Source organism: Papaver somniferum, unplaced genomic scaffold, assembly GCF_003573695.1.
Source record: "Papaver somniferum cultivar HN1 unplaced genomic scaffold, ASM357369v1 unplaced-scaffold_118, whole genome shotgun sequence".
NCBI classification, from domain to species: domain Eukaryota; kingdom Viridiplantae; phylum Streptophyta; class Magnoliopsida; order Ranunculales; family Papaveraceae; genus Papaver; species Papaver somniferum.
Window position 1 is genome coordinate 12,771,599 of NW_020620825.1, and position 15,346 is coordinate 12,786,944.

Here is a 15,346-nt window from a genome sequence, read left to right on the forward strand (position 1 = left end):
TGTAGCAAGATTGATTAGAGTGGTTGCCAAACATATTCTTCCTTTGCTGTTTGGAATACGCTCCAAAGGACTTTCTACTAGAAGTCGAAGGCACAGGGATACTGAGGGAACTAAGTAGCTAGGGGTAGTTTGCATGTTCTTAAATACACGAAGCTGGTATTTTGTATAATGACTTAATTCTGAGAGTATTAAAAACTGGACTAGGTCCCGGGATTTTTCTGCATTTGTGGTTTCCTCGTCAACAAAATTTTGTTGTGCCATTTACTTTACTTTTCCGCACTATAATTGTTTTATTATAATTAAAGTAAATTGCACTTTACGTTAACTCCGTAATACTTGATAGTGATTCTATAGAGTTTTGATTTTCGGAACCTATTATCAAGTACACACTTTGTTGTCGTATCGCCTCGATCTTGTATCCATAGTCAATCACATAAGTTATACTGTTTTTTTATTGGCTCGATCTCGTATCCATAGACGATCACACGAAGTGTGAACCGAATTGTCGTATTGTCTCGACTATGTCCATGGACGATCACATTAGGTAGAGGACTTATAGGTTGAAATAAAAAGATTGTTGACGAGGTGTCAACTCGCAAATAATATTTTTTGCTTCTCTTTACACTAGCAAGTAATATAATGAAAGCAGATTCGTCCCAAGGGAGGTGTATTAAGTAAAAGTTGTTGTAGAATTACTCTTAGCAAAGAAGATTATGTTGTAAAATTATGAAAATCACAAAGTTGTATTCAAATATGAGATGGAATTGATTAAGAATTCATTCTAGACCACGGAATATAAACCAAATCGATATATAACTACGTTCTTCACATTATCTCGTTACTAACAACCCTAAGATAATTAGTACGCTCAACTATCCCGTTATTATCTCGTAAGCTCACCGGATACGGAAACGCTCGACTACCGGATTCTACTTGCCAAGTTTCCTAAAAGTACGCTCTCTAGGTGTGACTTAAACACATGCTTTAAGTTTGGTGAGATAAGGTTACTCCTATTGATGAACTCAAAAGCATGAATCACCTACTAGTGTCAATTTCTACATATGGGTACTTAACAAAGTCCCATCATCAATACCCACATATTGCTACTTGTGTTTAATTCTCTAGACAATTACGTGTCGAAGAAAATATAAACTAGCAATAAGATTGTGACATAACTATTTAATTTCGAACTTAAACAATTAAGGAACACTCCATAAGCATTATTAGCATGGTAGAAATCAAACAATAACTAAACTTGCGAGAAAACGAGCTATTACATATCAATCATGAGTTCATATTTCGGGATTTGAAATCACCCTTAATCAAAAATAGTTTTAGTTACTCATAATAATGGAGTTCATCATCAATAATAATTGAAATAAAGAAGATGAAAGCAAACCCCCGTTGCGGCTATCTCCAAAAAGCTCCAAGTAGAATACGTGATATCTCAAGTTGTAGAAAACTTCCCTTTTGTATCTCTTCTTAGGTCAAATCTTCAAAAGTCCTAGTCCAAGTAATTCACCAAGCCCATATGTGAAGATACCCATGTAAAAATCTGCTCAAAAATATGTTGCTGAATTCCCCAAGGTTGGCCGGAAATTGGCTGGAGAAGTCGCTGGGAAGAAGTACAGGTGACTGGAAATAGTATCTCAGGTGCCTGTTAAACAACCGGTCAATCGAGTCAGTGATCGGGTTAACTGATTCAAAGGCTGAGTGATCTGTGGCCAAAGCCACTTGCACTGGCCTGAGCTTGTTCTGCACAATCATTGCGCTTCGTGTGTTCAGTGTTGCACTTCCCGGTAATGCTCTCTTGTTACCTCCAACAGACCATTCTATACCTCCAGAACCACATAAACAACACCATAGCAACACGAACTCAGACTTGCAATCTTCCATGGCCTCACTGTAACTTCTGTGATCTCCATTTCAGTCACAACTTCGGCATCTTAACCTGAACTGCAAACAACCACCACTGCAGCTGCATCCTCTCCTCTGCCAGTGCAATTCACTGCAAGCCTGAACATACTGCAACAACATCACTAGAACCATGGCATTTTCTTCATTTGTAGCAACATCATCATGTCAGTTCCTGCACTTCAATATATCAACACAAACCCTTGACAAACCTCTTTACCGGTTCATTGCAGTACCTCCATTTCATACTAACTCCACCGGCAACTTTAGTCACCACAGATAAGCATATCCAGCTCCAACTAACTTTGTACTTCAGTGTTGTAGCTTCTCCATTACAGCTCTCATATCATCTTTTCCTGCAACATCTTGCATAGTCAATACGTCCCCAACCATCACAACTGCAACTTCAGTTTCTTCTTGCACTAACAAGACGGCCAACACACAACAACACCAGAACCAATCTTTAGATCACCTGCAATTTCCACTCAGTAGCAGCTCTTCAACAGCAACTTCATCTCTGCATCACTTCCACTTCCTTCTTATGGCAGACAAAACACCACCAGATTCTTGTCTTGAGCTTCAGTTCAGCTGAGTCTAGAATTCAATAGCCCCCAACACATACATGTCAACCCCTGTTTCAGTTAGATCTACCATCTGAAGCAAACCATTCTAGCCATCTCAGACAGACATACACACAGCTGCAAATCCACTTCCCAGTGCACAATTATTTCCATCTCTTCCCTACTTCATTAGCTACTGGAGCAGCAACATGTCAATCCCTTTAAAATCATATACATTTCCAATACAGCAGCATCAACAACTGCACATTGTTCTCCCTCTCGATCTCAAACCCAGAAGCAAATCAAATCCACCTACTTCAGCCTACTCCCCGTTTATGTTTTGAAGCATCACTTCCATTTCAATCTGATTCAAGCTTTATCTCTTCTTCCTATCAAATGAGTAGCAGCAACATCTCGATCTCTCTCATCTTCCAATCTTCACCCATATGACAGCAGTATCCTCTGCAGCTTGAATTCACCTGCTGTATGATAAATCCACACAAACCCATCTTTCCTCTTCCTTCACAGCTTCAAATTAACAGCAAATTCATCTCCTTAATTATGTGAATCAACACAAACCCATAAACCACAGATCAATTCAAGCCACTAGTTCCTCCTGAATCTTCCCTAATCGCCATATTCTCTAATTCTTCAACTGAGTTCTCGATCTGCTCTCGAAATTCATCAACTCTAACTTTCAGGCGCCTCTATCTCTTGGTTTCAGATAGAAGAAGAGGGATAAAGACTGGTGATAAGAAGAAATAGTTTCTTCTCTGATTTTTGGATTATGTGTGGGAACATAAATTGATACAGGCACCCGGTTCTGATGAGGGCCACACAGTGATATTTGGCTTGTCAGTTTCAGCAAACTGACTGCCTATTTTGCTTCTTTGCTCAACTGTCAGTTGCGAGGAACTGACAACTCATTCTACGCCTGCGACTCGATCTTTTTGCTCCTTTTCACTCCAAATGAACGCCTTCTTCTTCCTCGAATTCTTCCATCAACAACATTCGTTTCTTACTTCTCAAATTCACTTCTTCCTTCAATGTCTCTTCATCACTAAAGTTGTCGTACTTTTCAAACAGAAAATTTGTATCACTAAAGCCGACATGCTTTTCAGATAGAGATGAAGAAATAAAAGCAAATAATGAGAAATAATTTTGCCTCAAACGCCATTTGCATCTTTTTGCCTTTTAAGCAGCGTTTCTTTTTCTTTTGTTCCAAAGGACTCCAAAGTATCTAAACACTCAAAAGCAAACATAAGATACATATTTTATAAGAAAACTAGCAAAGAAAGCATAAACAACAGATAAATATTAAGGTGTTTTAGACACCTATCAAATTCCTCCACACTTAGACTTTGCTAGTCCTCGAGCAAATCAAACAAAATAATATTAAAACATACATACAACTCCGTGTCGTCGAGGCTACGGTCACACTTAGCACGTATTACAAGACTTTGAACCCCTAGGTGTCCCTAGTGGACGAGTTTTAGTCTCGTGAAGGTTTACAAGAGGTGTGCCTACAAAACCTTTTACTCCAAATTCCAACTACTTGCGAAGAGTCTATGAACGAACCCAAAATGATTACAGGAGGAGGTACCTTGATGCAAATCCAATTCATATAAAGTAAACAAAGCTCTACTCAGAAAGTCGAACAAACCACAATACTCGGAATCTAACTAACCACAATCCCACATGAAAAGATTAAGAAGATGGATACAGAGATAGATGTTTGTGAATGTTGATTAAAGTGAACGGTGTTTCCCATATCTGTCTGAACGTCACCGCCAAGATGAACCTATGACCTAATCGATTGAGATACTTGTTTGAATTCTAATATCAACTCAGCTGACATATACAAGGGAACCAACAGTCGACAATCTTAATTCTGGATCAACTCAACTGGCATATACAAGGGAATCAGTAGTCGATTTTATTGAATAATAATATTCTTTTTCACTTTTTTTTTTTTGACAACATGATTAGATCTTTTGGATCCAAGTGCATGCTTCTTGTCGGCAGATTACATGGTAATTCCCTTGAATCTTGCGTTCCACGCTTGTTTAGGCGACGGAGACAGGGAGAACACACACATATTGCTATCCAAGTGTGTTTTTTTTTGTATATACTCCGGTTGGTCTAATTGGCATGTTCTCTTTTTTTTTTAGTAACTCAATCACTCTATTTCATCCTAGCAGTAATAACAATTCGATGTTAGTGACCCACCAAATCACTTAGAGAAACAAGAAAACATTGCAAAAATAAAAACAGAAGGTGATATGGTGACATTCCGAGATATGGTAACAACTATCATATTATTTCTAACACATGAGCTCTGTCCATCCTTTTAGTTAATGGGTTCCTCAACTCCTGTAACCAAGATGGTTCCATACACTTATATTGGTAGTGTTATCCTAAAGGCACAAGTTTCTAGATTTCAGAGTTTATAAAGCAATTTTTTTTCTTTTTTCTATTTTTCTATAATTTTTTTTTAACTAAAGGCAACAAACTCTAAAAACATATAAATTCTCTCCCACACTTAAATTTTGCATTGTCCTCGATGTAAAATTTAGTCATTCAAAGTAAAGTTTAAGGTGGGAAATTCCGCAAATGATATGCAAAACAAGAAAATAAAGATAAAATGCTTAAAAATAAAAATATAAAGATACAAAACCGGTGGGTTGCCTCCAACTTAGCGCTTGGTTTAAAGTCGTCAGCCCGACTTTCAGCTCCAATTATTCTTCCAGAGGGAGTGGATCACTCAATGTGACCATATCCTGATTCTCCGTCACAAATTGCTCATAATATGATTTCAAACGATGGTCGTTGACCTTGGAAACCAGCCCTGTTTTGGGATTAATAGTTTCAACTGCACCATGCACAAACACATTAGTAACAACAAATGGTCCAACCAATCTGGACCTAAGTTTACCGGGAAACAATTTAAGACGAGAATGAAATAAAAGAACTTTATGCCCTACTTCGAAACTCTTTTGGGAAATCATTTTATCATGGAAAGCTTTGGTCTTTTCTTTGTAAACGCGTGAAATTTCATATGCATCATTACGTATATCTTCTAACTCATTGAGTTGAAGTTTCCTATGTTCACCAGCTACATCTAATTCCATATTACATACCTTGATAGCCCAATAAGCTTTGTGTTCAAGTTCGACAGGAATATGGCAAGGTTTACCATAGACAAGCCTAAAAGGAGACATACCGATGGGTGTCTTGTAAGATGTCCTATACGCCCACAAAGCGTCATTGAGTCTATAAATCCAATCCTTCCTTGTAACGTTCACCGTCTTCTCTAGGATGGACCTAATCTCCTGGTTGGAAATTTCAGCTTGACCGCTCGTTTGTGGATGATACGGTGTGCCAACTTTATGAGAAATATTATACTTCTTTAGAAGAGCGTGAAAGGATCTCTTGAAGTGCGAACCTCCATCACTAATCACCACTCGAGGTGTACCAAATCTAGAAAAGATATGTTCCTTCACAAACTCACAAACAATTTGAGAATCATTTGTAGGGGTGGCTTTAGCTTCCACCCACTTATAAACATAATCTACATCAAGAAGTATATAAAATTTCCCATTGGAATCACAAAAGGCCCCATAAAATCGATACCCCAAACATCAAAAATCTCAACAGCGAGAATTGGTGGTTGCCAAATTTGGTTTCTAGCACCTAGGTTGCCTGTACTTTGACACCTATCACAAGCCTTGCAAAACAAATATACATCCTTAAACAATATAGGCCAGTAAAAACCACTTCCGAGAACCTTGAGAGCTGTCCTCTTATCTCCGAAATGGCCACCACAAGCATATGAGTGACAAAAACTCAGAATTGATTGGAACTCGGATTCGAGTACACACCTGCGGATCATTTGATCGGAGCAATGCTTCCACAAATAAGGTTCATCCCATATATATTGCTTAGCAATCTTCTTGAGCTTGTGTTTCTGAAACGTAGACATGGAACTAGGTACTTGTCCCGTCACCAAGAAGTTAACAATATCAGCGTACCATGGAGTTGTGCCAATAACCGCAAAGAGTTGCTCATCCGGGAAACTATCATGCAAAGGAATCGCTTCTTCAGACACACCAATCTGCTTAGATGATCCGCTACGGTATTCTCACTGCCTTTCTTGTCCTTGATTTGCAAGTTGAACTCTTGAAGAAGAAGAATCCATCTTATGAGCCTTGGCTTAGCATCCTTCTTTGTGAGAAAGTATCGAAGTGCAGCATGGTCGGATAAAACCACCACCTTTGTACCCACCAAGTAAGACCTAAACTTCTCTAGTGAAAATACTATGGCCAGGAGCTCCTTTTCAGTAGTGGGGTAGTTGATTTGTGCTCCATTGAGAGTTTTGGAAGCATAATAAATGGCATATGGAACTTTACCATCTCGCTGTCCCAACACGGATCCAACGGCATAATCACTTGCATCGCACATCAACTCAAATGGATTGCTCCAGTCCGGTGGTTTGATAATTGGTGCGGTAGTCAACAACTCTTTTAAGGTGTCAAAAGATTCCTTGCATACTTTGTCATAATCAAAGGCCACATCTTTCTGCAAAAGTCTACACAGGGGCATTGCAATCTTGGAGAAATCCTTGATGAATCTCCTATAAAAACCTGCATGACCAAGAAAAGAGCGAACCTCCCTACAGTTGTGGGGTATTGTAAGTTACGAATCAAATCTATCTTAGCCTTGTCCACTTCTAACCCGTTAGAGGATATAACATGGCCTAGTACAATCCCATGATTAACCATAAAATGACACTTTTCCCAATTAAGCACAAGATTAGTTTCTACGCATCGTTTAAGAATAAGTGCAAGGTTATCTAAGAACTTGTCAAAAGAATCACCATACACGCTAAAATCATCCATAAACACTTCTATGATGCTTTCCACATAATCTGAGAATATACTTACCATACAACGTTGAAAAGTGACTAAAGCATTGCACAAGCCAAATGGCATACGACTATACGCAAAAGTGCCAAAAGGACAGGTAAACGTCGTCTTTTATTGATCTTTCGGAGCTATTACAATCTGGTTATAACCTGAAAAACCTTCAAGAAAGCAATAGTGAGAGTGTCCAACCAATCTTCAAGCATTTGATCAATGAATGGTAAGGGAAAATGGTCCTTTCGGGTGGTAGAGTTGAGCTTTCGATAGTCAATGCAAACTCTCCAACCGGTCTGGATTCTAGTTGGAACCAAGTCATTATCTTCGTTTTTTACCACGGTGATACCAGACTTCTTTGGAACGACTTGAACCGGGATCACCTATTTGCTATCGGATATGGGATATATAACCCCGATATCCAACAACTTCAGGAACTACTTCCATCATTGGAGGGTTCAAGCGACGTTGAGCTTCTCTTGTTGGTTTTTTCCCCTCCTCAAGAAGTATTTGGTGCATACATGTGGAAGGGATAATTCCATTGATATCGGAAATGGTCCACCCAATGGCAGACTTGTACTCTCTGAGCACTCGAACAAGTTTCTCCTCTTGCACCTTGGTAAGGTCTTTGGCAATGATCACCGACAACTCTTCCTTATCACCCAAATATACGTATTTGAGGTGATCCGGAAGAGGTTTCAACTCAAGAATAGGTGCCTGCACAATCGATGGTAAAAGTTTTCCATTAATAAGCGGCAAAGAAACATAAGACGCATTATACTTTTGTGGAACTTCTTGTAATGAGTTAAGAGATAAAACAACCTCTTTATGCTCATCACAAAGAGACAATTCACTTTCAAGGTCTTTGTATTTTCCATAACCTAAACCTTCCACTATGGTGTTTTCTAAAGCATCATCACTGTTCAATTTAAAAATCTGTTGAGCTAGAGAATCAATAATATCAATAGAAAAACATGAATGCACATCACTAGGATATCTCATAGCCTCAAATATATTGAAACTTATGATCTCATCATCAAATTCCATAGTTAAGGCGCCTTTGAAAACATCTATCTTTGTTCTTGCGGCTCGCATGAAAGGTCTACCCAACAGCAAGGGAGTAGACGATGGTGAATCTTCATCCATCATGTCAAGAACATAGAAATCCACCGGAAAAATGAGCTGATTAATCTGCACCAAAACATCTTCAATAACCCCTTTGGGGTGAGTATTAGACCTATCAACAAGTTGTATAACAATACCGGTATCTTTAAGAGGACCAAGATCCAATGATTCATAGATGGAGGCAGGTATAACATTAATGGATGCTCCTAAATCTAACAAAGCACGTTCAAACCTGATTTTACCAATAGTACATGGTATGGTGAAACTACCGGGATCTTTCAACTTAGGTGGGAGTTTCTTTTGAAGATATGTCGAAGCATTCTCCCCCACACTCAATACCTCATTACCGGTCAATTTGTGCTTGTTAGTGCACAATTCCTCCAAGAACTTTGCATATCGAGGAACCTGCTTTATCGCCTCAATGAGTGGAATGTTCACTTCAATCTTCTTAAAGATCTCCCAAATCTCTTGGTACAATGTCTCCTTGTTCGACTTTGCAAACCTGCTAGGAAAATACGGAGGAGTAGCATAAGTAGAAACACGAGTTTTAGAATTAGAATTTGTTACCGGGTCAGCCTTTTTAGGGGCTGTTTCACCCTCTTCTTTCTCCAAATCAGGTTCATTGGACACCGGTGATGTTGCCGGTTTCTCTAGTTGCTTCCCACTTCGCAGCTCAATAGCATTGGCACTCTCTTTATGATGCAGTGGTTGTGAAGGAAGTTTTCCAGATCCTTGTGCCTTGAATTGATTCATATCATTAGCCAATTGACTAACTTGGTTTTGCACATCTCTCATAGCCATCTCGGATTTCTGCTGGAATTGATTGAACCCTTGCATTGTCTTTGAAATCTCTTGCATACTTTGCATCATAAGAGTAAACTTATCATCCACAATTGTACATTGAGTTTCTTGTTGTGGTCTTTGCATGAATTGGTACCCTCCTTATTGATTGAAAGTAGGATTTTCTGCAGCTTGCTTGTTGGCGTAACTGAAATTCGGATGATCTCGCCAACCTGGATTTTATGTGGTGGAGTACGGATCATACCTCGGCCTTTGTTGATTTTGGTACATAGCACTTGCTTGCTCAACATCTTCGGTGTGTGATGATGGTATGATAGCAGCTGCTATTTGTTGCATGATCCTCTCCATGTTACCCATTCTATGTTCCATATGTGAAGAATCACCAACTTCATTCACTTGTCTTACCACTGGTTCACCTCGAGTGTAGAATTGTTGAGTTATGTTTTCTAACAAGCTTGTAGCTTCAACAATGGTTTTGTTTGTGAGTCCACCACCACTTGCGGCATCAATCAAATTTCTATCATTAGAGAGCAACCCCTCATAGAAATATTATTGAATCACAAGTTGATCACTGATTTGGTGGTATGGACAACTAGATAAAAACTTCTTGTAGCGCTCCAAATACTCATAGAGAGCCTCTTCTGATACTTGCCTAATACCACAAATCTCTTTGCGAATCACTGCTGCTTTTGATACTGTAAAATACTTCTCAAGGAACAACTTCTTCATTCCATTCCATGTGGTTATACTTCCAGAGGGTAAGCAAAAGAACCACTCTCCTGCAGCATTAAGGGAGAAAGGAAAAGATGTCATCATAGCCATATCGACATCTGCAGTTGTTTGCTTCAAACTAGTCACAACATGATGGAATTGTTGCAAGTGATGATTAGGATCCTCTTCCGATAAACCTCTGAATTTGGGCAGCAAGTGAATCAATTGCGGCTTCAACTCAATGGTTCCATTCAACTGAATACATAAAGGCTACTGGTCAATATTTGGAGAAGTGAGCTCCTTGAGTGTTCTTGGAGCAGGTGGTCGACCTCCCATTGTGTTGTCTTCCTCTCTGTCTGAGTCCGAGAATTCACTTGGTGTAGAACTAGGAGGAAGTGGAGTATTCACTGCTCGAATGAAGTCTTTTAGTAAAGTGCCCGAACGAAAACGTATACCAATAAGACTTGGTCTGCCCTCTCCACGCATTCGCCAAAGAAATGGTACCTGAAAAAACAGACTTTCAAAGATTTAATGAGTAAATGAAAATCGAAAATAAAAGCAAAAGTAACAACTAAGAATAAAAATAACAACTAAACTTGCCACTGCCTCCCCGGCAGCAACGCCAATTTTGACGAGGTGTCAACTCGCAAATAATATTTTCTGCTTCTCTTTACACTAGCAAGTAATATAATGAAAGCATATTCGTCCCAAGGAGGTGTATTAAGCAAAAGTTGTTATAGAATTACTCTTAGCAAAGATGAGTATGTTGTAAAATTCTGAAAAATCACAAAGTTGTATTCAAATATGAGATGAAACTGATTAAGAATTCATTCTAGACCACGAAATATAAACCAAATCGATATATAACTACGTTCTTCACATTATCTCGTTACTAACAACCTTAGGATAATTAGTACGCTCAACTATCCCGTTATTATCTCCTAAGCTCACCGGATACGGAAGCGCTCGACTATCGGATTCTACTTGCCAAGTTTCCTAGAAGTACGCTCTCTAAGTGTGACTTAAACAAATGCTCTAAGCTTTGTGAGATAAGGTTGCTCCTAGTGATGAACTCAAAAGCATGAATCACCTACTAGTGTCAATTTCTGCATATGGGTACTTAACAAAGTCCCATCATCAATACCCACATACTGCTACTTGTGTTTAATTCTCTAGACAATTATGGGTCGAAGAAAATCTAAACTAACAATAAGATTGTGACATAACTATTTAATTTCGAACATAAACAATTAAGGAACAATCCATAAGCATTATTAGCATGGTAGAAATCAAACAAAAACTAAACTTGCGAGAAAACGAGCTATTGCATATCAATCATGAGTTCATATTTCGGGCTTTGTAATCACTCTTAGTCAAATATAGTTTTAGTTACTCATAATAATGGAGTTCATCATCAATAATAATTGAAATAAAGAAGATGAAAAATAAATATGAAAGCAAACCCTAGTTGCGGCTATCTCCAAAAAAAAACGCAAGTAGAATACGTGATATCTCAAGTTGTAGAAAACTTCCCTTTTTTTATCTCTTCTTAGGTCAAATCTTCAAAAGTCCAAGTCCAAGTAATTCACCAATCCCATATGTGAAGATAACCATGTAAAAAATCTGCTCAAAAATATGTTGTTGAAGTCCCCTAGGTTGGCCATAAATTGGCTTGAGAAGTCGCCCGGAAGAAGTACAGGTGACTGGAAATAGTATCTCAGGTGCCTGTCAAACCAACGGTCAATCGAGTCAATGATCGGGTTAACTGAGTCAAAGGCTGAGTGATCTGTGGCCAAGGCCACTTGTACTGGCCTGAGCTTGTATTGCACAATCATTGCGCTTCGTGTGTTCAGTGTTGCACTTCCCTGTAATGCTCTCTTTTTACCTCCAACTGACCATTCTATACCTCCAGAACCACAGAAACAACACCACAGCAACACGAACTCAGACTTGTAATCTTCCATGGCCTCACTGTAACTTCTGCGATCTCCATTTCAGTCACAGCTTCAACATCTTAACCTGAACTTCAAACAACCACCACTGCAGCTGCATCCTCTCCTCTGCCAGTGTAATTCACTGCAAGCCTGAACCTCCTGCAGAAACATCACTAGAACCATGGCATTTTCTTCATTTGTAGCAACATCATCATGTCAGTTCCTGCACTTCAATATATCAACACAAACCCTTGACAGACCTCATCACCGGTTCATTGATGTACCTCCATTTCATACTAACTCCACCTGCAACTTCATTCACCACAGATAAGCATATCCCGCTCCAACTAACTTTGTACTTCAGTGTTGTAGCTTCTCCATTACAGCTCTCATATCAGCTTTTCCTGCAACATCTTGCATAGTCAATATGTCCCCAACCATCACAACTGCAACTTCAGTTTCTTCTTGCACTAACAAGACGGACAACACACAACAACACCAGAACCAATCTTTAGATCACCTGCAATTTCCACTCAGTAGCAGCTCTGCAACAACAACTTCATCTCTGCATCACTTCCACTTCCTTCTTATGGCAGATAGAACACCACCAGATTCCTGTCTTGAGCTTCAGTTCAGCTGAGTCTAGAATTCAATAGCCCCCAACACATACATCTCAACCTCTGCTTCAGTTAGATCTACCATCTGAAGCAAACCATTCTAGCCATCTCAGACAGACATACACACAAATGCAACACCACTTCCCAGGGCACAATTATTTCCATCTCTTCCCTACTTCCTTAGCTACTGGAGCAGCAACATGCCAAGCCCTTTAAAATCATCTATATTTCCAATACAACATCATCAACAACTGCACATTGTTCTCCCTCTCGATCTCAAACCCATAATCAAATCAACTCCACCTACTTCAGCCTACTCCCCATTTATGTTTTTAAGCATCACTTGCATTTCAATCTAATTCAAGCTTTACCTATTCTTCCTATCAAATGAGTAGCAGCAACATCTCGATCTCTCTCATCTTCCAATCTTCACCCATCTGACAGCAGTATCCTCTGCAGCTTGAATTCACCTGTTGTATGATAAATCCACACAAACCCATCTTTCCTCTTCCTTCACAGCTTCAAATTAACAGCAAATTCATCTCCTTCATTATGTGAATCAACACAAACCCATAAATCAGCCATCATTTCACCATCTGTTCTCGTTTTCTCCTCAACATCAAACCCTAACTTCCATTTCTGTTAACACCCAAATTCGCCATCTTAATCTTCTCGATCTGTAGCAGCAACAGTGTCAAAGCCTCTCTCAATCTTCATTCCTGACTGCAGTTTATCTTTTCTCGATTCAAAACCCTAAGTCATACCACCACAGATCAATTCAAGCCACTAGTTCCTCCTGAATCTTCCCTAATCGCCATATTCTCTAATTCTTCAACTGAGTTCTCGATCTGCTCTCGAAATTCATCAACTCTAACTCTCAGGCGTCTTCATCTCTTGGTTTCAGACAGAAGAAGAGGGATAAAGACTGATGATAAGAAGAAATAATTTCTTCTCTGATTTTTGGTTTATGTGTAGGAATAGAAATTGATACAAGCACCCAGTTCTGATGAGGGCCACACAATGATATTTGGCTTGTCAGTTTCAGCAAATAGACTGTCTATTTTGCTTATTTGCTCAACTGTCAGTTGCGAGGAACTGGCAACTCATTCTACGCCTGCGACTCGATCTTTTTGATCCTTTTCGCTCCAAATGAACGCCTTTTTTTTCCTCGAATTCTTACATCAACAACATTCATCTCTTACTTCTCAGATTTTCTTCTTCTCTTCAATGTCTCTTCATCACTAAAGTTGTCGTACTTTTCAGACAGAAAATTTGCATCACTAAAGCCGACATGCTTTTCAGATAGAGATGAAGAAATAAAAGCAAATAATGAGAAATAATTTTGCCTCAAACGCCATTTGCACCTTTTTTCCTTTTAAGCGGCGTTTCTTCTTTTTTTGTTCCAAATGACTCCAAAGTACCTAAACACTCAAAAGCAAACATAAGATACATATTTTACAAGAAAACTAGCAAAGAAAGCATAAATAATAGATAAATATTAAGGTGTTTTAAAAAACCTATCAATTGTGGTGTATTTTGGTACCCTCGTCTTTTCAGTAAGTAATATGTGAATGTTGAAAATCGGTTTTTCTCTTGGGACCGGTTCTACCATGACTCATAACATAGGTTAAGATTGGTTCTGCCAAGTCTCCAAATATAGGTAAGGATCGGTTCTACCATGAATTCCAACATAAATTAGGATTGGTTCTACCATGTATCCTAATATAGGTAAGGATCGATTCTAGCCGCTAGGATTGGTTCTACCATGTATCCCAATATAGGTATGGATTGGTTCTACCATAAATCTCAACATAAATTAAGATCGATTCTACCAAGAATTTCAACCTTAGGTTCGAATTGGTCATCCAATAGATCTCCAGAGAAAACCGGACCAAAACACCCGTTGATTTCATTCCGATTACGAAACAAGCTTCGTATATGTACTTCCTTTAAACACATGTAATAAAACATAGTTTTCTCGGATGAAATGTAATCTATATCCAATACACAATTGTTAGAGCATAACTCAGTTAAATCCACCAAGCGTTGGTATGCCAAGTTTGGTTGTCATATTTTAGTAAGTCAAAACTCATCTAAGAGTCGCTTGATTATGTACTAGAGACAACTTCGTTTAGGTTAGACTAGAAATTATATGAATGTTGAGACATACAAGTATTATTCGAAGACCTGAAGAACGTGAAGAAGTAACGAGCTACAACGACGACATCATCCTTCCTCTTGAGGTTAGTAATATTGACTTGAACTGTTTCATTCCTAACGTATATTTCAAGTCTTGCTATATTGAAAACATAACTGCGAAGCTGTGTATGGATATATTACTCTAGTACTGAGACATGATCACATGGTCATTGTACTAGGGAATTAGACTATGAAGTATAACGCCTATCTTTTGAACTTCGTAGATATGACATCGACATAATCTTATGAATGTTGTTATGATTATGTGTATGGGTAAAGGTGAAGATTTCATCCTAGGAAACAATGTTTTACATTTTTTTAAAGGAAGTACATTCATGAACTTGTTTTATGAATCGAAAGGGAAATCGTTAGGCTTATTGGTACGAATAATCATTGCAAATCTTTGGATTACCAATATGTGTAAGATGGTAGAACCGATCGTAATTTTGTTACGTATCTTGGTACAACTAATCACAATGCCTAACTTTTAATTTGGTATGACTAGTTTTGATTAGTTAGTGTAACCGATCCTAAGTAATCACCATAGATGGTATGATCGATATTTATAA

At 38.6% G+C, this 15,346-nt stretch overlaps 2 protein-coding genes across 2 annotated transcripts; both read right to left on the reverse strand.

Annotated features, from left to right (window-relative positions):
- Positions 1–5,212: 5,212 nt before the first annotated feature.
- On the reverse strand, positions 5,213–7,420 carry LOC113330502. Its single transcript, XM_026577305.1, has 4 exons — positions 7,118–7,420; positions 6,759–7,052; positions 6,108–6,588; positions 5,213–6,045 (listed from the first exon to the last, which is right to left on the reverse strand). The coding sequence occupies exons 1-4, from the start codon at positions 7,418–7,420 to the stop codon at positions 5,213–5,215; spliced, it is 1,911 nt and encodes a 636-aa protein (XP_026433090.1).
- Positions 7,421–7,484: 64 nt separating this feature from the next.
- On the reverse strand, positions 7,485–11,057 carry LOC113330445. The gene is made up of 2 exons (XM_026577255.1): positions 8,213–11,057; positions 7,485–8,107 (listed from the first exon to the last, which is right to left on the reverse strand). Exons 1-2 carry the CDS (start codon positions 9,440–9,442, stop codon positions 7,781–7,783), a joined length of 1,557 nt encoding a protein of 518 aa, XP_026433040.1. The 5' UTR covers positions 9,443–11,057; the 3' UTR covers positions 7,485–7,780.
- Between the last annotated feature and the right edge of the window lie 4,289 nt (positions 11,058–15,346).